The 24002-nt window shown below is 43.7% G+C and overlaps 1 protein-coding gene across 21 annotated transcripts in view; it reads right to left on the reverse strand.

The window, feature by feature from the left end:
- Positions 1-8948: 8948 nt before the first annotated feature.
- SVIL (supervillin) overlaps positions 8949-24002 on the reverse strand; it is a 110218-nt gene continuing 95164 nt past the window's right edge. For all 21 annotated transcript variants that reach the window (XM_014944973.1, XM_014944971.1, XM_014944974.1 and 18 more), the window contains 12 exons: positions 23335-23510; positions 23090-23234; positions 22481-22757; positions 20405-20556; positions 19086-19191; positions 17980-18187; positions 17174-17307; positions 16346-16501; positions 15809-15952; positions 10971-11092; positions 10035-10190; positions 8949-9908 (listed from right to left, as the gene is read on the reverse strand). In XM_014944973.1, the coding sequence (XP_014800459.1) occupies positions 9822-9908; positions 10035-10190; positions 10971-11092; positions 15809-15952; positions 16346-16501; positions 17174-17307; positions 17980-18187; positions 19086-19191; positions 20405-20556; positions 22481-22757; positions 23090-23234; positions 23335-23510 (1863 nt within the window). In that variant the 3' untranslated portion in view covers positions 8949-9821. The remainder of the gene's footprint in view (positions 9909-10034; positions 10191-10970; positions 11093-15808; positions 15953-16345; positions 16502-17173; positions 17308-17979; positions 18188-19085; positions 19192-20404; positions 20557-22480; positions 22758-23089; positions 23235-23334; positions 23511-24002) is intronic.

Consider the following 24002-nt stretch of genomic DNA (forward strand, 5'->3'; position numbering starts at 1 on the left):
GCAGGGCCGGGCGCTGAGGGGAGGCCCCCGCAGGCCCGGCCGGAGGGCGAGGTGAGGCCAGGCGAAGCGCCCCAGGCCCGCGGCCCCGGCACCAGGCGGCGGCGGGGTAAGGCCGGCCCCGGGCAACCGAGAGGAGTCATAGAATGGTTTGGGTTGGAAGGGACCTTTAAAGGTCATCAGGTCCAAACCCCCTGCAGTGAGCCAGGGTACCTTCAACCAGATCGGGTTGCTCAGAGCCCGGTCCAACCTGACCTTGAATGTTTCCAGGGATGGGGCATCCACCACCTCTCTGGGCAACCTGGGCTAGTGTTGCACCACCCTCATTGTAAGAAATGTCTTCCTTATATCTAGTCTAAATCTGCCCTCTTTTATTTTAAAGCCATTACCCCTTGTCCTATTGCAACAGGCCTGGCTAGAAAGTCTGTCCCCATAGCCCCCTGTAAGTATGAAAGGCCACAATAAGGTCTCCCCAGAGCCTTCTCCTCTCCAGGCTGAACAACCCCAACTCTCTCAGCCTGTCCTCACAGGAAAGGTGCTCCATCCCTCTGATCATCTTCGTGGCCCTCCTCTGGACCTGCTCCAACAGGTCCACGTCTTTCCTGTGCTGAGGGCTCCAGAGCTGGATGCAGCTCTAGGGTCTCTCCAGAACGGAGTAGAGTGGCAAAATCACCTCCCTCGCCCTGCTGGCCACGCTTCTCTTGATGCAGACCACCCTCGTTGTAAGAAATGTCTTCCTTATATCTAGTCTAAATCTGCCCTCTTTTATTTTAAAGCCATTACCCCTTGTCCTATTGCAACAGGCCTGGCTAGAAAGTCTGTCCCCATAGCCCCCTGTAAGTATGAAAGGCCACAATAAGGTCTCCCCAGAGCCTTCTCCTCTCCAGGCTGAACAACCCCAACTCTCTCAGCCTGTCCTCACAGGAAAGGTGCTCCATCCCTCTGATCATCTTCGTGGCCCTCCTCTGGACCTGCTCCAACAGGTCCACGTCTTTCCTGTGCTGAGGGCTCCAGAGCTGGATGCAGCTCTAGGGTCTCTCCAGAACGGAGTAGAGTGGCAAAATCACCTCCCTCACCCTGCTGGCCACGCTTCTCTTGATGCAGCCCAAGATAGGCTTGGCTTTCTGGGCTGTGAGTGCTCATTGCCACCTCACGTCCTTCCAGCCTTTCATCCACCAGCACCCCCAAGTCCTTCTTGGCAGGGCTACTCCCGGGCCCTTCAAGTATGGCTTCAAAGTGGTGTGAGGGCAGGAGAGGTGGCAGCCGGGCAGCGAGGCTGCCCTGGTCTGTGTCCCACAGGCGCTTTCTCCTGTGCCCATAGCTTAATGCTCGCATGGCAGTTAATTACAGGCGCCGTGGGCCAGCCACGGAAGGAAATGCAGGTTGTCAGCACTGAGCCTGAGCACGGGGCTGCTCAGCCCCGCAAACACCGACCCCTCGGCGCTGCGGTGAGAGGCACTCAGTCTGCCCCAGCAATGGGCAGCTCTCCTGTCCCCTGCCTCACCACTCACCCTGGGACATTTAAACCTTCACTAGGTGAATACAATCATGTCTCCAGCTCAGGTTTAGCCAGAGGAAGGATGTGAGCCTCTACGGGGATGATGTCCTCATGGCAAGCAAGGGGCACGAAGCCAGTCTGTCCGTCCCAGCCAGCAGCGGTGGTTGCAGGGCAGGAGCACAGCGATGTGCCTGTGTTACCGACGCTGCTCATGGCAAACAGCAGGCACAGTGTTCACCAGCCATGTTTTGTGTAGTGCAGTAGCCAGTCGTCTGCCCAGCCATCTGCCCTGGCTAGGTCCTGTGGCCGTGGCTCACATGATGCAATGTGAACATGGAAAAAGGACAAGCCGCTATTAAACTCAAACAAGGCTGGCAGCCTTCAGCCACTTCTAGAAATAAAATAAAAAGACATCTTAATCACTCCATGCTGGCATCTTCCCAACAGTTTTTCCTTGTCTCTTCCTTTCCAAGAAGGCTCAATCATTATCCCATCTACCAGGGGCGCCTTCCCATTAGCAAACATCCTCTGCCTGCATTCACTGAGCACTGCCTGCCTCCCCACACACAGCTCAGTCTCTTCTTTGGAAAATCCTGCTTTAAGGGTTTTCTAACTTTTCTTAATGAGTTTGGCTAAGAAAGGGGAACATTTGGTGTATATCCTTTGGGAAATAACAAACCCGTAAGAGATCCCTCAGAGGACAGAACAAGGAGACTGGATGTGCAAATGCGTTTCCAGAAGCTCCACTTTTGCACTTGTTTTTGTCTGATGAGGGACATCTCACCCTAGAGACATAACCTGGAAGCAAATCTGCTGCTACCAGACTCTCACAGACCATTGCCTGTTCTGTGTCATCAGAAATGAGGCAGCTGCAGTAAGCTCCTCCAATACAAAAGCATATATCCTTCTAACGCTTGGTATTACAGTGTATGAACATCAACAAGTGAGGTGTGTTGGGAAAGGTAATATCTTACTTGACCAACCAATACGTGCTCCTTATAAACCTCACCTTATGGAGTCTTTGCACATATTTTAAGAACATACTGTAGATTTTCTTCTGTGATATCTACTCTGTCCCAACTGGTACCAAGAACAGTGGTGGTTCCACAGATCTCATCTTCACAGGTCATTCTTGAAGGGCTCCGACTTTTCCCTTTGTGGCTCAGACTCTGGGCTCCCAAAGTTCATTCCTGTAGGTGTCCTGGGTAATTTTGGCCAGTCCTTCTGCGCCTCATGTCACTCCCAACCTTGAGTGCTTCTTCTGCTTCTGCAAAGCCTGTCTTGCAAGTCTTCGCTCATCCAGCTGTCATGTGTTGGCAGAACACATGGCTCTATCTAAATCAAAAAGCATTGCAAAAATTAAGTCTGTTTTGCTGGAAATTTTGATACTAAAGTAAACCAGAGGCTTCTGGATAAAGTCAAAACCTCAGACTATTTTTGGTAGTTTTCTTTTTGTGAAGTGCACTATGTTCCTTAGTATTTATTCCACTGGTGTGGTACGGTGCGGTACGGTTCCACCTCTGGTCTGCAGCCAAATTTTGAAAATCTTTTCTGAAATAGAGAATCATCTTTCCCAGGTCACTTATAAACCACTTGGAAAGAACTGGGGGAAAAACTCCCCCCCTCCCCAACTGTGCAGTAAGGCACCAGCAATTGTATTCCTGCAATACAAACATTAGAATTGTTTAAAAAAAACCACACATATTTAAATTGCAAGACTCAATTGAAATGAAGGTGGCAGTCAGAGTTGAAGAAAGAAAAAGCATTAGAACTAGCTGAGATTTTACTTGAAACTACTTACAAAAATTACTTCAGTTCAAAAACAGCTATAGAAGTGAAACAACAAAATATTGCCTGGGACCCCATAAATAAACCAACACAAATAAATTACTTTTTTGTCTATAAGTCATGAGCAATTTATAAAACATAGAATGAACAACAATTTCTGTGAGAACAGAGGCACTTTAATAATGAAGTGTTACCACTTCAACAACATTATTATATACAGCATCCAATTTCTGGAGCTGGGAGGCAGGTGCCTTTCTTCACAGCAAGTCACCATTACCAAGGAGTGATTGTATTTAGGTTACTATATATTTACTGGCTGCATAAAGGCAATTAGTAGCCCCACAAGTAAACAGTTACCAGTTTATACAGCATATTTCTACATTAAAGGGATTAAATATCAGATCACTGCTGTCAAGCTCAATTGGCTCAGCAATTGCCTCTGGAAATGGACTGTGCTGGTTGGCACGGCCTGGAGCCCACAGGCTGCAGAGGGGCAGCTGAGCAAACACCGCCCTTTAGCCAGGGGTAAAATTGAAGCTGAACAGGTATCAGCTCATAATATGGAAAACGGGGACACTACAGGTTGCTTTCTCCTGCCTCCTCTTGCTCTTCCAGCAGTGCATGTGCTCTAGGACTTTTCTCTGGTTCAGTAACTTGGTGGGTAGTTCCGTGGACAGGTGCCTGCAGAGGTGAGAGCAGAAGTTTGGGGTGGTTTAGGTCCTGCTTGCAGCCATGGTGTCGACGGCCAGGACAGACAACCCCTCAAGGCCCCTTCCAGCTTGATTGGAGTGGTAGAGCCACAGGAGGGGAAATGCATAACTGCAAGGGTTCACCAGCACAGGCCTGGACTGTGTGTGTGCAGGGACGTGTAGCAGAGCCAGGGACATCAGGTGCATTCAGTAGTTTTTATCATGAGTCTCTACAAACAACTTCGCCTTCTCTTTGAGACTATACAGTTTTCTTCAAATGCCATGGTTGCTTATTGTGATGACAGAGAAGAAAACAGAGCTGTTTTGTTTTGTGTATTTGTAGATACTGTATCTTTTAGCAACAGAGCCTAAGAAATTTATCCAGAGTCTGGCCAAGTCACGAGTCTTGCTGTGAAAATATATTCCTGCAGGAGACAGAGAGCGACACTGAGGAGGAGTGACTTACAGAACTTTGTACAAGTGGCACTTTATAGTCTTGCCAAGAGAGCAATTGGTGGTTCCTGCTTTGTCAGTGCATCAGAACTGCGTGTGGGCCTCACGTCGTGGGGCTGCCCTTACTTATGGCTGCGGCTGTAGAAACTGGATGGGGCCGCGTTTGCCGCTTGGGCTGCACATCGTTAGGGAGGGCACAAGGTTTGGTGTGAAAGAGTGTGAAGATGCAGTCCCTGTTGCAGATCTTGTGTGCCTGCTGCCTTGGCACTTGGGCACATCACACTGATTCTCTGAGGAATAAAGGACAGGTCCCGGGGCTGCCAAATGGGGGGTTTAAGACCACCTGTGAGTCACAGAGCAGGGGAGGTGCCTTGCAGCCAGCACCTCTGTCTGCTAAACTGAGAGATGCTGACTTTGAAGGGGAGAAGCAGCACTCTGTGGCAGGTACCACATATGTGAGCAGCGGATTCCCTCACAGGTAGGGCAGTGGCTGACCAGCAGGGTCCCTGGGTGCCCTCCTGCCCGCTGGAAGGGCTACTGCTTCATCCTTTTCTTTGTGGGACCGCCGTACTTACTGCTGGGGTGTTTGGGCCGTGCCTCTGGCCATGGAGAGGTATTGCACTTGTTTACCTACAAGTTCAGAAGTCAGCGCCCAGAAAAATCCTGCTAGCAAGAAGCCAGTAGAGCTCACATGCTGTAAGGTTTGCTGTGAAGGGAAAAATATTATGAAAATATTTTGGCTGGGTTTTTGTATTATTATTATAGGACCAGGGTAGTTGGATTAGATAGAGAAAAACAAACAGTGTGACAACCCTACCCCACAGTCACAGGTTTTATCAGAACTTGGCCACAGCATGAATCAGGAAACTGCACTGACCCTCCAGAGTGTTCTCTGGGCAGTTTTCGATACCGGCTCCCCAGGAACGCAGCGTGTCGTGGTTTAACCCCCACCACCCAGCTGCTCACTCACCCCCCTGCCCCACAAAGGGAGAAGAGAGAGAAAAGGAGGGGAGAGGAAAAAAACACATAGGTTGAGATGAGATAGACAGTTTAATAGAACAATATCCGAAAAAGAAAAATAACACTAATGATAATAACAATGATAACACCAGACACTCTCACTGCCTGGTGATTTGGCAGCATCCTGAGCAGTGAGCGCAGATTCCCTCCCTCCCTGCCAGCTAATCCCCATTTATATACTGAGCACGGCCTCTGTGGCATGGAATATTTCATTGGCCATTCCACCCTTCTGCCTATTCTTCTATGGGAAGCTGAAAAAAAGTTATTGAATAATGTAAACATCACTTAGCAACAACTAAAAACAACAGGTATTACTGACATTCCTTTCACAGCAATCACTAGAAAGAGAAATTAACTCTTTCCCAGCTGGAACCGCGACACAGCAGAAAGAGGAGTTACTCATAGTGAGCTCTTCTTCCAGGTGCTCATCTCACTCCAGTGATGAAATCACAGGAGAACAACACAGAATCAGCCTTAACCTTACAGGGCATACAAATAAGAGACCAGAGGAGGGAAAACCAACCCGGCAATTCCAACACCTCACCACAACCTCTTTCATCCCCATCAAAGATCAATTCACACGTTCAGTCTCAGGAGGAAGGTTAAAAGTGTTCATCTACCCACGGCAGCATCTCAGGCTTGTGTGATTGACCTCCTGCTTGTTGCCCTTTGAGAGGGCAAGGGGACGGCCAGAGCCAGTAGTGACTGGCTGAACACCATCTTCATCCTCTGCCCAAAATAATTTCCTTGCAGCATCAGCTCCCAGCAACATACTGGGAGAGTGCATCGGGTGTGGAGGGGCCTTGCATGTCTGGGCAGTGGCTCAGGTGTACAGGCTGCTTTCTTCTGCTTCTGGGCAGCGATGACCCATTATTGCAAACCTGCCTTAGTTTTCAGACACAGGGATGTGGAAAGCAGGCACACCGGATGATGTTATTATTATTTGTGCTATTTCTCCTCATCTGCTACTTTATCTGAAAGGCAAAAGGGAAATTTGGACCAAGAGTTGGCAGCAGAGACCTGTCCCAGAGGGCTCTCCAGTTGACAGACTCCACCGGCCCAGCCTGGGAGCCCCACTGCACAGGGGGTTACTCTGCGTCTGCCACTGCCCCCTCCCACAACAGCACCAGGGGCTTTCAGAGAAGCTCAGAAGCTTTTTCCCCTTGTGCACATGTGTCCACAACTCCTGCCCAACTCAATACCCATCTGGGAGACTGGTGAGACGGCGGTGGATAGAGACAAGCCCTCCCAAACTGTTACAGATGAGTTTTGGTTTTTCTCCCCCTGCTTACCTTCCATGTCCCCTCCTCTTCTGGCTGAAGCACAGAAGCTGCAGATTCTTCAGACACAATGTTTTATTTGCTGCTTTGGCATAGTAATGTGTTCACGTTTCCAGCCCGTTTCACTGCTAACAAATCCTTACATGTGCAGGAATGTTCTTGTAATCAAAGAGCAGTATTTTTAAGAGTCAGGAATGAGCAGTTTAAAGCTGTAGGAGATAAGAATCAGGGCTGAAGGCTGGAAGCTGCGAGACGGGCAGAAGGTGCTGAATGCCATGTTCAAGGTACTGCCTGTTTCACATGGAGAGTCCCCGTACCAGATACTCTGCCTTGGACATTAGAGTGTTCTTGAGGATCTATTCAAAATGAACAAACATTAGATAAAATCCAAGCGAGCAAACAACCCCTCTGCCCATGACCCAGACAAACCCTGTTTCAGCTGTATTTCCCGTGTACAGCTGTAGAAACAGTTTAAGAATATTTTAACGGCCCTTTCCAATTTCCAACCATAAATGGCATCTCCACCATGGAGAGGTGCAGAAAATTACAACATAACCCACGGTTCTGCCCGAGGCCTTACACTGACTTTGTTTTCTGTTGTCAGCTTCACATTTGAGGAAAGCATTTTGATAAGTAACAAGTATATTAAGGACAAAACAAATACTTTATTTTCTGCAGAACCTTGAAGCTTTCCTAGACAACATTAGGAGCAAAGAACTGAAGTAGGATGTTGGGTCCTGGGTTCTGGTTCCTGGAACTGAGACTCAAAATACCATAATTTTCACACAATTTTGTAATTCCAAGAGCTGACAGCACTGAATTAGGGTTCACTGCCTGCAGGTCCCCATGTGATTCTAAAGGCTTCAAGGGTGGGTGAATGTTGCCCTTCAGCAGCACTTGGAGGACTGATGGTGTTTTAAAAAAACAAAAGCGAATGATACTACCCTACCAGAGGGAAAAACAAGGTCAATCATGCTGTGCAAATTAGCTCTCTGTTGGAGAGAAAAATCAAAACAAAGGAACCTGCTACCCCCACTGTACAGATTGAACATGAATAAACAAAACTTAATTCCTGCTTGATTTTATCACCAGAAGGTGAAAGAGGAAGATATATGGGTGCAAAAATACCTAGATGAATACAGCAGTGACTTTGGAAACCTCTCAGTGCTTGAAAAATAAACTTGTTGCCATAAAGCCCTGCATTTTCAAACCGAGAGTGTCCCCCATGCAGAAGACACTGCTAAGGGCCTCTGAAGAACTATCAGATATCGAAACAATCTGCTTTTTGCTGGGGGCTACGTAAGAAGTATCCTTGCTCTGAATACTGTTGCTACCCTTTTCGTGGGTAATTTATTTTCAGTTCTTGAAGGAAACTAGTCCTGAAAGGAAATACACCAGTGCTGAAAATTCACCTGTAGTATCTCAGGTCAGGTGGATAGTACCTGTGTATTTCTAGACTTTTGGTTTATTTACTTAAAGGCTAGCTTACAACTTATTAACCCATCCGTCAAAAAAAGACTAATTTTAACTATGGAGCAATATCTACTGCAGATCCTGATGAAATCTACACCCCCCACACCCCAAAATCCTGCTTCCTTTCGCTGGGCCTATGAGAACGACAGGAGCAGCAAGAGGCACCACTGCAGGTCATTGCTTTGTACCAAGGCAGGAGCAGCCCCGAACGGCACAAGGAAACTTACGCTGGCAGGAATGAAACTCTGAAATCCACCAGGCTACTAGAGGGGAACCACACACATTGCTACAGAAATGCCAAATGCCTGAAAAACTTTTCAAACAGTAACACATTTCTACTTGATTATTCTAGCCAATATTTTAATTAGCTGAATGAAAATTATTTCGACTTGAGTGCTTATTGAAAGAATAGACATGATGCCATACTCATTTTCAGTTCAAGTTTTACTCTCAATTGCACAAAGGTCGAAAAGATTTTTTCAAAGTTTGAAAATCAGCATAATAATTTTGGTTTCACGTATAAAACAGGGCAACCCAGGGGATAAAGGAGCTGGGTGGCTGTTCCAATGTTCAGCATTAAAATGTTGCACAACCTAATTTTATCTCATACATTGATTTTTTTGTACATCATCTGCCTCTCAATTTATAACTCTGTACAACACCCGCAGATACCTAAGGTTAAAATATTTTGATAAAATACCATGTTACGGAAGATTCCAATGACTTAGTAGAGATCACAGTACAAAATAATGACAAGTCAGAGCATTGCTAAGAGTTTATTCAGAAGCTTTTACTTTCAGTTCTTATATCACAAAAGACATGTTTAATGTTTACAACAAGTATTAGAAACTGAGATGTTTTTATTTCTACTATTATAAAAGTAACATAGGAGACCGTTCTAAGCCATCTTCAAAATGCAGACCAATCTTTTTTTTTTGTATATAAACTGTACACAAAAAACAAGGCACTATACATTTTTGGATAATAAAGTATAAAGGTTGATTCGCATAGTTTCTCAAGAAATCCATGCTATAAATACAAACGCTTTGTTCAGTTTAGCACCTGAAGCAGCACTGGGAACAATTCATTATCTATTGCAAAGAGAAACTTTTCAGAATGCGTAAGAGATACATATTGGTGGTACAGCTAATTCAGTACAAGCAACTGCCATCCAGCTACTTTTCTGTAGTTTTGACATGAAAGTCTTGAAAGTGAATATATATATTGCATTGTTAAATACATACTTGTTCTATGTGTTTATATAAATATAAATTCTTTGTAATCCACAAACTAACAAAATAACACTTTACAAAGAGAACTTCTTCAAAACAAAAATGGCAAGTATTGTGTATAGCCAAAGGACACCTGCTGCAGTAGCTCCAGAAACTACTGTTTAAGTGCATAGAGAGCAGAGCTTAAACACATTGCCTTTAAGAGTCAAAACTAAATTCCATTTCCAAAGAGTTCTCTTGGCCGTTTATAATATTACACACCTCCAGATAGGTAGTCGCTAATAACTTCAGATTATTTCTATTTATTTTGTAAATGTGGGGTACAATTCTTCTAAAGGGCATAGAAAGTGAAAACGGGCATCCCTTTAGTGCTCACTCCAATAAACACAACTTAGAAAAGTCCTTTTGCCTTCTTCAAATTAACCTGCTTCCAAGATGGCAGTGCATTGTACTCTTCTCTCGTCATCTCTAATGCAACCTGTGTTTAAAATGAGAGGATATGCCATTAGTAAAAACACTTATAAAGTAGCAAAACTGTCAAATGACTTCACAGTACGGTTAGACACGGACGCGGAGAGTAACAGCGCGCCCATTCTCTCCTTACCTCAAAGTCCTCATCTGAAAGATAAATTTCAAGCTTCAGTGGATCAACTCCCTCGGGCAGAGGTCTAGCTAAGAGATCTGCCAGCGGATACACCGTTTTACACAGCTTGGCCAGCACGTCCTCTACAAGGATTATCTGATTAGAAACATCAGCATCCTGTCGGGAGAAAAGGAGAAGAGAGAACCCGGGATCACAACGCTGAACCCACCAGCTGCTCCCACTGCGGACAGCAAGGGACCAGTGGGCACCGCCTGGGTCATGGAGCACAGAGATAGACATCCAGTTCCTCTCACAGGCAAACAGCCCTGCCCTACAGCAACCTCACAGCTGAAAGAAAGGTCTGCACTTTGCAGAAGGACATCCCGTGCTCTCAGAATCTCAGTTTAAGGCTGAATTCTGTGTTTAGCCACGAAGCCAGCATTTTCTACTAAGGATGGCTGCAGACGACTTACAAAGCAGAAAATATCATTGGTCTTGAGATGCCCCTTCACTGAAGGCTTTTAAAGCAGTCACATGTAATTCAGCTGTGACTCTGCTTCCCGGGCAGGGAAGGCAATGCTGGAGCTCCTGGAGCCAGCTGATCTTTTGTGGGGAATTTTGCTCCCCTGCACTTTGAGGCTGGAGGACAGACCATGAACTGTTGCTGCCTGTTTCACACAATTGAAACAGTTGTTCTACCAAACTCTAGCACATCTCCTTTTACAGATGATTCAGGTAACACTCTCCTCCTGTTTTTAACAAAAAAGAATACGAGAAGTTATATGGAAAAACAAGCAGGAACGCTCATGATATCCATGCTCAGAATTTAGCTGTGTTGTTATTTTTTTCCTGTGCAGACTCCTGAACTGTACTTTGTAAGTTCATCCTCTGGATTTTGGGGCTTGACAACACCAACCAGCAATGTTGCTGGAAAGAGTCTGTGCAATGAAGATTTACCATTTCTGTGATCTCTGCGATGTCTTCCCTGTGTTCCCAACTTGGGAACATATTAGTGAAGGTCAGAGGCTCTAGACCGGCATGAATTAGGTAGGATTTGGGGGGCTTCTTTACATTTTTTCCTAAAAAAAGTGATAAAAAAAAAAAAAAAAGAGAGAAATTACAAACAGTACCATATTTTGCAATGCCACCCACTAGCCAAGGAGCTTAGCATGTTTAATTGATTCTTTCCTAAAAAGCTGAAGAAATTTCACCAGGATTTTTTTTAATGTAGTATGGCATCTTTTAACATGTTTTTCAGTATTCTTAAGTCTGCCTTTTACTCTATCTGACCACAAAGATCAAACCCTGTAAGCTGAAAATCCCTCACAGTTACTCCCTTAACCTGATATATTTCTTATCTTACAAAAATAGAGTTGGACTAGAGTAAGGAGAGTGTGATGGTCTTAAATTAGCCAAATTCAAGTAAATGAACCCTCAGCGGAAGTGTCCTGCCAGCAGCAAATAAAGCTTAAGCTTGGAGGCTTAAGTGAGAATGCTCAGACTGTTCTTAACTTGAGATACTGAGGTCTAACACAATCACTTTGTTATTACAAATTCAAGGGACTGGGATCTGAAAGTTAACAGAAGTGTTGCAATAGGTGCATGGTAATTACTGACTTTCAAAGACCATCCTGCTTCTTTAAAAAATGTATGTGTCCACACTACATAGGAGTGGATGTAACCCTGCCTTGGAGTGATGTCATATCAGATTAAGTGGTTAAAGTCATTATACCAAGTATTGGTGAAAAAAGACCTTACTGGTTGAATGATTTCATTTCACAAGTATTCAAAAGCACTGATAAACTCCAAATATTATTAGAAAGAGGTAGATAAGCAGTCAGGAACTGGGAGGAGCTGTCACTCAAAAAAATATTGTACCTTCATCTTACGTAGATTCACATAACTCACTCTACTCAAATCTTACTTCCAGATAGGGAGTGGAAAAGCTGAAGATGTTGCAAAGTCCAAAATCAGGTGAAACTAACAGAGGAACGTGACACCACCTCACTTCAGAGGGCTGTTTAGCTTCCCTAAAAACTGCTTCTTGTAAAGTTCAATCTCAGAGCATCTTTAATGCATTGAGATTTCTTCCAGGGCATATAAATCCCTTACACAGAAGACCCTGTTTCTTACTGTAGTCCCTACCTGGACTTCATGCATGTGGGCTGTCAGGCAGGAGGGTTTAAAAGAACACAGCCCCCTCCTCCCCATTGCCAAGGGAACCTGTGCTGAATGCAGATGGAGAGCCTGGTCGGACACCATTGTTCCGTTCTGTTTGCAAAAGCTGAACATTACAGGTTTGGCTTTACATCAGATGTTGGGAGCAAACTGATTAGAGAGAGTATGTTCACATGAAACTCTGAATAGCAGAGGCAAAAGCCCTTTGGATTAGTGTAACAAACATGTTAGAATGGGAATGCTTTAGCTGAATGATTTATACAGGAGACTTATCATTTGAACACTCGATTTTAAGCCTTCTCTTCCACATATTTTCACTGTGATTTATTTGTTCATTCTACCATGAATGAAAAATTTTTCGTTTAACAATTATGCGTGAATCTGCCCTAGTCGCACTGCTCCACTCACAGTAATTCAGCCAAGGAGAGTGGTGTTTGCTAATGTTCCCGTACAGGTAGGATGGTTTTGTATGTACGTGGAGAAACATTTTCATTGCATGAGCTCTGCCCTCAGCACAAGCTGATCTCCTCATTAAGAACCACTGAAGGGTAAATCAGATTCTTCCCTCTCCTAGCGGTCTGCAGCTCAGCTCTCCAGACTGCTGATTTAGCAGATAAAACCACAGAAAAACTTCCAAGACATTTTGACAAGTTAAATAAGATTTATGCACAATGAGAACTGCTAGGTATATTCAAGGGATATTCAGAGCTGCTAATCAATCTCTTTAATACCATCATGTAGTTAAACACTGCAAGCCAGGAAAAGAAAAAAAAATAGGGGGTGGCGGGGAAAGGGGGAGAGAGGGATGAGGAAAGACATAAAAACAAGAGAAAAGTTTTTTAATGCTTCTGATCACTCAACTGTATTCTGGCAGTCAAAATAATTGCAGCAGCATTGGTATCTCCTGAAATTCAATTTCTCCACCTTGATAAGTAACAACACATAAGAGCTAGTCAGCCCTGACAGCTCAATGCAATGAAATTTTGAAGTGGTTGACAGAATCCCAGATCATGAAAGTGATAGACCACCAGAACAGCATAGTGTAAACACTGAAATACTGCTAAAGAAGTTCACATCAACTTTAGCACAGAAATAGTACAAGTAGAATCAGTCTTTAAGAGTAACAAACTTGCTCTGTACCTATTCAACCACACAGCCCAAAGCTTTTGAGAACTATCCCATGGCAAAGAGGATAAAGCCACAAATGCTGCAAAATCACAGCCAGTGGTAAAGAACTGAGCACCCAACAAAAAACTTGTGCTATGATGCATATGCTAAACTTCGGACCCACGAGGAGTCACTGAAGAGCTTTCCATTGTGCATCAAACTCAGATGCAGCAAATCCAATCCAGTGCAGAAGGTAGTAATCCCTTTTCCCATCATCAAACTTGATGAAGTTAAAGACACCTGGAAAAGTATCCAAACCTCAGCGTATGTATCTGATTCCATCTCTGCAGGGGCCAGAAAACATGATTTTCATTACCACAAGATTACAGCACTGCATCAGGAACACTGAGACCAGGATCTTACTTCTCTCCCTAGCCTCTCCCTAGCCTGCTGAGCAGCTCTGGGCACCTCATTGCATGGGGCTCTGTTCCTCTATGCTGATGTTCATGTCTGCTGTGAAGCACATTGTATGAAATGATTTCAAAGAAATGCATCTCGTCACTCCTCTGACTTGCAAAAACTGGGGGAGGGGGAGAACAAGTAACTGCCCTCTTCTTTAGGAATTCAGCAGTTACTGCCAAAGGCTCTTCCAATTACTGCCCTGTCTTGAGCACCCCATTCCTGTGAGCACCCCACACAAAAAGGTTTGGTGGGTTGGTGCCAGGGACAGCACAGGATGAACCACACAGAGCAATAATGCCATCCAATAAAGGTCACATTTCAGCGTCTCCAGTGCTGGTTTTCAACTGCCTCCTGCAGGTGTTTCCACCTCCCCTCAGTGACATGAGAACAACTGAGTAGAAATGCAACAATTGCACGTACTCCTATTTGACCTGCAGATTGGGAAGCAGAGACTGGCTTATTCTCACAAGGGTGGAATCCAACAAGGGTACTGCTGCCCCTCTTAAAATACACAAATGTCTATAGGAGATGATGACAGATACCATCAGCTGTGTCACAAGTTGTAAAGTTTATTTGCTACAGAAGAAATCATCATGAGGCCTGAAGGTCTATAATCGATCTGGCTTTCTTTGCAAGAGGGCATAGTTTGCACCAATTAAGCCCTAGTGACTTATTCACAGTGGGAAGCTGCTCTGAATTAATAGAACAGGCCTGCACCTTTATTCATCCTCCATCAGAAAATGCAAGGTCTGTTCCCAGCTTTACATAACCTTAGATGAAATGAGAGTAAAGCATTACAGTGTCCCAAGGAAACTGTGCAGAAAATAATCCGGTCAGTGTGGAATCACAGAATAGAATCATAGGATGGTCCAGGTCAGAAGGGACCCCCAAAGGCCATCTAGTCCGACCTCCCCGCAGTCAGCAGGGACACCCCCAACTAGACCAGGTTGCCCAGGGCCTCATCAAGCCTCACCTTGAACGTCTCCAGGGAAGGGGCCTCAACCACCTCCCTGGGCAACCTGTTCCAGTGCTCCACCACCCTCACAGTAAAGAGCTTTCTTCGAATCTCCAATCTAAATCTGCTCCCCTCCAGCTTAAAGCCATTGCACCTCGACCTATCACTACAGGCCTTTGTAAACAGGCTCTCCCCAGCCTTCCTGTAGGCCCCCTCAGGTACTGGAAGGCTGCTATTAGGTCTCCCTGGAGCCTCCTCTTCTCCAGGCTGAACAACCCCAGCTCCCTCAGCCTGTCCTTGTAGCAGAGGTGCTCCAACCCCCTGATCAACCTCGTGGCCCTCCTCTGGACCTGCTCCATTAGGTCCATATCTTTCCTATATTGAGGGCTCCAGACCTGCACACAGTATTCCAGGTGAGGTCTCACCACAGCAGAGTAAAGCAGAAGAATCACCTCTGATCAACCTCGTGGCCCTCCTCTGGACCTGCTCCATTAGGTCCATATCTTTCCTATATTGAGGGCTCCAGACCTGCACACAGTATTCCAGGTGAGGTCTCACCACAGCAGAGTAAAGCACAAGAATCACCTCTCTGGACCTGCTAGTGACCTGAGCCACTGCACACTGCAATAACTCTGTCCTGTAGAAATGAGCTCCAGCATTTCCAACAGCCACCTGTTTCCACGTGAGACTTGTTCACAATCTTCAAAGTCTTTCCACCTCCCCACTAAGTCAAAACCCAGTTAGATCAGCAAACAGTATCTTCATTCAGTCTTTTGATACACAGAAGCTTATGAAATCCAACAGGAGCTTGGCAGAAAGTCTGGCCTATTCTCCCACAGTGGGTGCACAGAAAAGAAATAAAGCCTTTCTGAGAACTGAAGCCTGAGAATTGAGTCAGCAGAGTATCTTGGCAATTTGGGAACAACACCATTACTACACAAATGAGTTGCTAAGAATGAGTGGAGAATGTATCTTCAAATGCACTGCTATTACCAGTGCCATTGGGGAAGCATCTTGAGTACCTTTCAGCTGGGGACAGCAAGGCATGGAAAGGTATGACACACTCAGAAGAGCCAGCACAGCCATGTGTTACCTTTGCAGTACTGGAGCACTGTCTCCATGGCGCATTTCCTGTCCGTAGCCCACCTGATTCGAGCTGATCCAGCGATTTTGTTTTCCACAGGCCACCAGCCTTGCCACAGGTACACTTCGTGGTGATTGTCAACAAGGAACAGTGCTACACAGCCAAGAAGTAACAAATCCATCATCAGCTGCTTATTAGTTCTCAGAATTCCCTAAACAACCCCAGTCTTACATGCTTGCCAGCATCAAAACAGGATCATTTCAAAGCTTTTTGTTATTCACCCAGCTGAGTCTCAGCTAAACGCGGATTCTCTGATATAAACAATGTATTTCTATAAGAAGCTTTTGGGATCCATGTTTGTTTGATTAGTTCTCAGCATTTTTATCACGGGAAAATTACTGTTATTGCTCAATGCTGTATAAGCATCACATACACACATTTTCCTGTGATAAATCAAGTTAAAAGTAATTAAAGTTACTGAATCACTGCCCAATGCAGGATAGAGTTGTCTGTTTTCTTGTTACTTAAGTATTTTAAAGTATTTACCTGGCTGTGGGGCAGTGTAAAGATCCTCTTGCAAGAATGGCATGGAATTGATGACTGCAGGGTCTCTTGAAGGGTAAACAAACTCAGTGGCTGAGAATTCTCCTGATGAACTACTGAGGCTGAACAGGCGGGGGGTGAAATTAAACTTTCCAGGATCTTTGAAGAACAAAAATTAAGAAGATTTTGTATAGAAACTGTCAGAGATTAATATAAAAAATAAAAACAAAAAAATCAACTTTTAGAGTGACTATAAGTTCTCTGATTTTTTAAAAATCAGGAGACGTCCAGATGTCTTGGGGGACTAGCTACAGCTGTGAAGAACTTGAGCTGAAAGGCTGGCTGCCATCAGTTCGAATCTGATCCTGGCCAGTTACTATCAGCCGTTTCATAACTGGCTGTTTTGCAGCTTAAGTGAAGCAAGCCCATCTCAGAGTTTAATTTTTAGCTGAAAAATTTTCCACTTGGTAAATCAATCCCCCTGCTACCTTTGTTGGCAGCTTCAAAGCAAAGACGGGACAAGAATGTGTGCAGGACCGCCTCCTAAATCCCTTCAGAAGAGAAGCAAAATGTGTTGGTAACAGCGTTTACTGTTGCTCTGTGCTGCACGAATACAGAGGGGGTGCAGAAGGGGGAGAGAACAAAATGAAACACTTTGTTTTCCAGCACTTTCCTTCTAGAACAGTATTACTTAACTCAGTAGATTTTTGGAAGCATCTCTCTCGAAGGGATCATCTCAACTACCAAGAAGTTCTTCAAAAGAAGAAAGAAGAACAGTACCATAGACTAATAAAGTAAAATGTGATGTTGAATCCAGGAACGTAGCTCTACCTTGCAACATGCAATCATAGGCCTTTCGATCTCTCCTTCCTAACGCGTCCCAGAATCCCAAGGGCTCTGACCCTTCATCACATTCGTGTATCGTCACCTTGCTGCTGCTGTGCAGCCCTGCCTCCAGCGGACACCTACAAAACACAAAGAAAGAGGGTGAACCCGGCTTTCCTGCCCCAAACACAGCTAACACTAACCTGCTGGCCACTCCCATTATTAGAACCCAAAAGCACCCTATGGGCTTGTTGTACAGTTCATGTCAACATAGGTTTTTTGAAAATGATGTAAAAAAATATCAATATACAAGCTATGGAATTTCAGCAATCATTCTCATACCATTTCTGGTCACATACGCAGGTGGAGGAGATGCTTGCATGAGCTCTCAAGTAGGGATTCTCACTGCCTGTTTTTGTAACTACTGCCGCTCTCCTCGGATGCTTTCCCAAATTCATTTCCTCTTCCTTATTCACAATCCTTGATTCTAATCCTCCTATCAACTGGGATTTAGTTTGCTATTCAGATACTGAGCATCTCCATCCAAATGGAAAAAGACTGGTTTTTTTGCAACTGTAATTAGGAAGAATAAGTGCATTTGACCTTAAGTCAAAGTGACTACAGAACATGTGTTTTCCCCACTCCACCGAATGAACTACCCCTCATTCCTCCTCCTCATCAAGCATACAGGTAGGTATTGCAGTTGTACTCATAGGACAGCTTTATTTATTTTAACTTTTCTTTGAGATGAGCTAGTTTAAATAAATTGGTAGCCTGTATAAATATCTCCAAAATACAGGTCAGAAACTCACTGTTCTTTTATTTTATTGGCTGCTGTTCTTCCTACATCCTTGGTGTGAGATTGTGCTTTGCAGCCATGCCACAGGTAGATAAGAGCTTTATTTATATTGAGGACAATCATGGATGTCCGGGAACGCAAGCTGCTACAGTGACATGCGACTTCAAGCAAGTTTCCTTCATTGGGAACTTCTCCTCGCACACAATATAGCCTCCAGTCACCTGCAGCAAACAGGAAGAGAGCAGCAGTATTATACAGTCACACGGGATTGAAAATTCAAGACCTCTGCTCTGGAACAGCTGTTCTCGTCCTGGATAAATTTCATATATTGCATGCCTATAACGTCACAGATTAAACTAGCTAAGCATCAGGTGTGGCTAACTGCTTGAGAAACCCCATTGCAGAAAAAATGCCTCATGAAACCTTGCTTTAAGAGTGATGTGAAGAGCCAGGTCTACTGTGTTAAGAGCTGAAGAGCTTAAGAGATCAGAAGAGTCAAGTTTCTGCCATTTCATGCAGGAAAAAATATGGAAAAAAATACAGTAGTCCTTCTATTCAGCTCCTCTTCCCTTGTGCACCTTAGGTACAGGAGGTCACATACAGATGTGAACTGGGACATTTCCAAGTTACACCTGCATTGAAATTCTCCTTCCTCAACTGCAGCATTCAAGGAGTATGTTGCAAGAAGTAATGAATGGGTAACAAAAGCTTAAAATTCTCTTTGAGTAGAACTGTTGCAAGAAGTAATGCATGGGTAACAAAAGCTTAAAATTCTCCTTGGAGTAGAACTGCTCATAAACATACTTTTTTGCCCAGGCTATGTAGAAAAGAACATATTTTAAAGCAAACAGGCACTTTGCTTAATTAAAAAAAAAAAACAACTAGAACAATTTATATGGGTATCAATACAATGAAGTCAGCTTGCTCTAGGGTGACCACATCCACTCTAAGCTCAAAGAAACAAACTACCTTGAAACAAAGTATTGCAAAGCTGTCTCATGCGTTTCATGGCATCCATTTCCCTTTTTTTACAGAGTATGGTAGTTGAGACTGAACTCAAAGTGCTTCACAACAGTTAAAGGATTTTGGGGCAGAAGCTCTAAACTAACAGTAATTTACTTTGTGCATTTTCTTCTTCCTCTTCCCTTCTTCCAGCGTGCACGATCATTCCTCCTTGGAAGCACTGCAGGAAGCATGGTGGTTCTTTCCCTTGAAGCACTTGTACCTGGAAATCGAAAGCACCGCTATTCATTAAAAAAATGAAGCAAGTATACAGACTCAGGAAAGCTAGTCTCTATGGATTATTAAAAATTATATAGTTATGGCCACCCACAAAGTTATGGCTTTCCTTGTACTTTACAACTGCTGACTCTTAGTTAAATTACTGTGTGTAACAGCATACAATGGGTTTCATATGTGACCTGCATATTAAAAGAAACCTCTAGCTGGAAACCAACAATCAAGAGTTCCACAGGATAAGGAATACCAATTAAACTGTAAATTATTTTAAACTAACCATTTTTTGAATTCTTTACAGGACTGGGCCATCTTGTGTGATATTCTCTGAAATTATTATGAGATATTGTAGGAAATGAAGTAGGTTCCCAATTGCTGTAAACTGGTCTATGTGACAACACGCACGTTCTTTGCTCATTAAACATTGAATTCTGATTATGAAACCAATACAGTAAATTGTTAAATCAGCTGTGTCGCACAGCATCCCGCACTCTGGGCCAAGTGTATTTGTGTGTCTCCTCTCTGCACTCCTGTCTTACTGGTCATGTCTATGCTGATGTTCAAAAACTAATTATGGCATTATTAAGGTAGAGAAACTAACTTTAAACCTCCTTTCTTGTGTGCTGGTAACAGCCAAGCCACAGCAAAGCCTAACTCCACCTAAAGACCAAGCAAGCTAGCCTGTCCCCTGTTTGAGCTTCAAACTCTTTACAGTTTTACAGTATTTACAGTTGTTAGACTCTCTGCAAAACAACACAATCTACTCCAAAATTACAGAGTAAACAAATTGAAAATTTCAAATCTATTTTCATGCCTTGGACTGGCAGAAAGCTCTCCTCCTGTTCTCAGAACTAGGAAGACAGTCCTATTATCTGAATATGTATGGAAAGAAAGGCACAAATCTGTTTAACTGTTCTTCACCTATTCCTGCAGGGAGAGGAGAGAAGACATTCTTCTTGAGCCATTCTCAGAAATACCATCTTTAGAAGGGGGATTTGGGAATGACAATCCATAAAGGAGTTTATGTGTCTCTGGAAGTTGGAATAAAGGAAAAAGTAATTTTGAGGTCTGGCTTTTTGCACTGGCAAGCAAACCTTTACAGAAAGAAAGGAGGCAAAAAAGATAACCTGCATTTAGGGTTAGTGGCTACTTGAGCAGGCAAATCTTACCAGGACTGCCACCTAGGTCTGCAGGAAGCTCACCTGTGCTCCTCTCTCTTCATCAAGTTCCACTGTCATCAGTGCCGATGTCCCTTTCTCACTCACTGTGGAGTGCCTTCCTTGCCAAAAGAAATACACGCATTTCTCTTTTCCAACAGCCCTTACTTGTTGCTCTCCTTTTTGCCTGCTTCCAACTGCAAAACAGAAAGCACATGCTGAAGATTAAGTAGTCTGGCTATAGGTTTTAACAGCACGTGGTTTAATCTCATCTGCCAGCTCAGCACTATCCTGTCCAGAACAGGAAAGATAAAATGTCCAATTGGAGGAACATTAGGTCTCCAGGCCAGTATGTCCCCATGCAAAGTTGGCACTGTCTCATCTGGTGGAAGTAAGCCCACAGACAGAGATGCCTGCGTTGGCCAGAGAACGAGATATAGAAAGAACTGGTACTATCTGGAGAAAAATAACTGACATCACTTGAGCCAATTTGCATGTGAAATGGTATGTCCAGTCATGTTACCAGAAGAGCACATTATGGCTCATTTTCCACATTACACACTGTTCTTTGGCAGCAGGAGAGATGCTGGCTGCTGAGTGAGACTGGAAACAGCAACAGTTGAGAAAGCTACAGGCATAAAAGAAAAATCTTTCTTGGTAAAGTGATATTAGAAAGGAAAACTACATAACAAAAGAACACCAAAGCAGTATTTTGCAGTCCCAAAAAGTTAGGATTAGGTAATTTTTATTGATTTATTTTTTAAAATTAACTCAGTATTTCACATTGGTCTGGACATTGGGTTAGCAGCAACTTTTTTTTTTTTTAAAGGTTCAGTATTTAGTTGTTCCAATAAGCAAATAATGTTTACAGCAACGGAAGTTCAACAATACAACCAGTTATGGAATATTTTACTCTTTCCAGTGAATACTGAATAAACAGAAATAATTAAATCAAAGACTTTAAAAAAACCATTAGCTTTAAACCAGATTCTTAAAAAAAAAAAAAATAAATGTTAGAACTTCTGCCTTGATTTCAGCAGTGCTGAGCAGCATCCAACCAAAATACTTAGGAGAAAGCATCCTGTTTTTTTCCAGTTGAGAATATTCAAAGCACTAGTCACTTCTAAATTTTATGGTTTTCACTCTTACCTGTACATTCAGCCCACAGAAGCACTGCTTCCTACATAACAATTGATTCTGGTTTGGAGTGATGGCAAACATTTTCATCCATTGGGATTAGGAGTCTGTTTACAGTTCAGTATTAGTGTTACCCACTTCTCTCAAGCCTTACAGGCTTTTGTATTTTTCCTGGATTTGCCAGTATCTGAACTCAATGATCCTGAATAAGACCTATCTACATTTTTTTTGCTAAAAGCCTGAAGCTGTCTAGCTGTTATACTGCTTTCAACTGATTTTAATATTTTCCTATTTGGAACAATCATTTTTAGACTATTTCTAATTTACTTACCACAAAAACCAACCTACTCTTATTTTGGTGCTAGGAGGGAGAGTTCCAGTGAGCACACTGAGCTGACTGACTCTCAGCAGTTACCTGCTGCTCTCAGGCTCTTTGTCAGAACACTGCTCAAGTTTTCCGCTTGGGACAGAAACCCATCCCAAAGTGTTCCCAGAAACAGCCAAAAGGACAGCAAGGGCAAACAGTTGGCAAGAGCTTTTCCTGTCATTGTTACTGTGTTCCATTACCCAGCAAAGGTTTTCCTTGTGACTAAGCCTGCCTCTCTTGCAAGACGTTCAGACTACTGTCATTAGTCCAGCTACCTAGATATTTTGGTGGTAAGCTGTGGGCACAACTCTGCTTTAATGAGCTGTCCTGTGAAGATGTGCAACACCACTTTTGGGTAAAAAGAGAGATGGACAGTATTACATTTGATGTATGAAAAATAACTACAGCTTTTATTTTTTTTTTTAATGCTTTCTCTTAAATAAAATAAAATAATAAGCTCTGCCGCTTAATGGCCTAGGAAGGTTAAACTAGCATTTCTAACCTTTAAAACAGTTTCACATCCAGGGAAGTCTAGGTCTGGATCCTACCACTAACAGAAGCAGTTTTAGCTGCTCCTCTCCAAGTTTCAGCAGGATGCAATGGAATCGTTCACTAACCTGTAGTGCTCACCATGTACTTCCACTTCACCACATATGTGTCTCCCTCGTGGAACTGCCCGATGCTTTGCTTAGGCAGCCTACTGTAATCGAATTCCAGGATGTGCCAGACATCCACAGAAGCAGTGATAATTTCAAACTGCCTCCCGTCTTCTCCTTCTACAAGTCCATAGCCCCGGCCAATATTCATTCCATCCAAGACCGTGCCTACAGTTGTTTGGGGCACAGGTACCATTAGCATGACATCATATGGTTTAGTCTCAGATCTGGATTCTTCCTGTCAAAAAACACAGAAGAGTATTCTTTGAGCATAGGTTTGTTGTTTTTTTTTCCTCACCCCACAGTTCCACTCAAACAGTTTGTCTCCTGCATATTTCAGTACTTTGGTATCTTGCCATCATTTGATGCCTTGTCAAATCCACCTTGGCAGTATTCATTGAGCTGCGTGGTACTAATATAAAGCAACTCTGTGGTTTCACTGTAGGTGGTGATGTCCTGACCCCTAGGTCAAAGCCCACAAGATAAAGAAAGTGCTCTGGAACCTTGAGAACAAGCTTCTCATCACAGCGAGGTCATCTAGTTTGAAATACCTAGCATGCTTATATGCACCTTCTGGTGAAGAGATTCATTAGAATTCTTCTCATTGAGTTTCTTCAGCTCTGTCCAATCAAGAAATTTTTCTTTGAACAGTATGGTCTCATTATGTTCTGTGAGTCTGCCAAACACAGCCCAGTCTGGGCGTCCTTGTCCCTTTCTGTACAAGGGAACAAAAGAAATAGAATCAAATTAAACACTGTGAAATAAGGGCAAGAAAACTAAGTTTCTGCAATGAGACTAAACTTGAGTTTTGATACCTGGGTATGAGGGGATTGCATTCCCCTGGGTCCAGAGGATTTATGTCACAATTGGAGTAGTCAAAGGTGCCATTCCACAGGTGTTTTGCCAGCTGGAACGCCACTTTTCTTTGTGCTAGAGTAACTTCCTTTCCATGCCATACGTATACTTCACTGCCAAAATCAAACACCAGCACCTAAAAACCAAACCAAAACAGAAAAAAACAACCTACCATTAGGATAGGTGATAACCTGATCCTCCAGTTTCCTAGTGCTGCAAGCTGGCTGCACGTTGAACACAAACTCCTCCAAATATCTGAGTTTCTGCAGTGGCCCTAACAACTAGCACTGCAATGCAAGTAAGGCCAGGGCAGTAGTCTTCACTGTGATGTCTAACTGTTGAGGATGACTGGAAGCAAGCATGGGGAATGTTATGAGGTGTATCTTTAGGTGGTAGCTAAGTCACTTGCAGACTAGAGAGCTCTTATTACTGAACACCTGATTCTGTTGCATGACTGACTGCTGTCCAGTTCCAGAAGCTTCACTGGCATTTAGACCTAAGCTTTGTCCTGCCGCCGGGGAAGGCTGGCAGAAGATACAGCGTGGGTAACTGTCTCAGCAAACAGGCAGCAACTCAATACTTTCAAAAAAAAAAAAAAAAAAAGAAAGGGTCTTTTTTTTGGAAAATT

Source organism: Calidris pugnax, unplaced genomic scaffold, assembly GCF_001431845.1.
Source record: "Calidris pugnax isolate Ruff unplaced genomic scaffold, ASM143184v1 scaffold54, whole genome shotgun sequence".
NCBI classification, from domain to species: domain Eukaryota; kingdom Metazoa; phylum Chordata; class Aves; order Charadriiformes; family Scolopacidae; genus Calidris; species Calidris pugnax.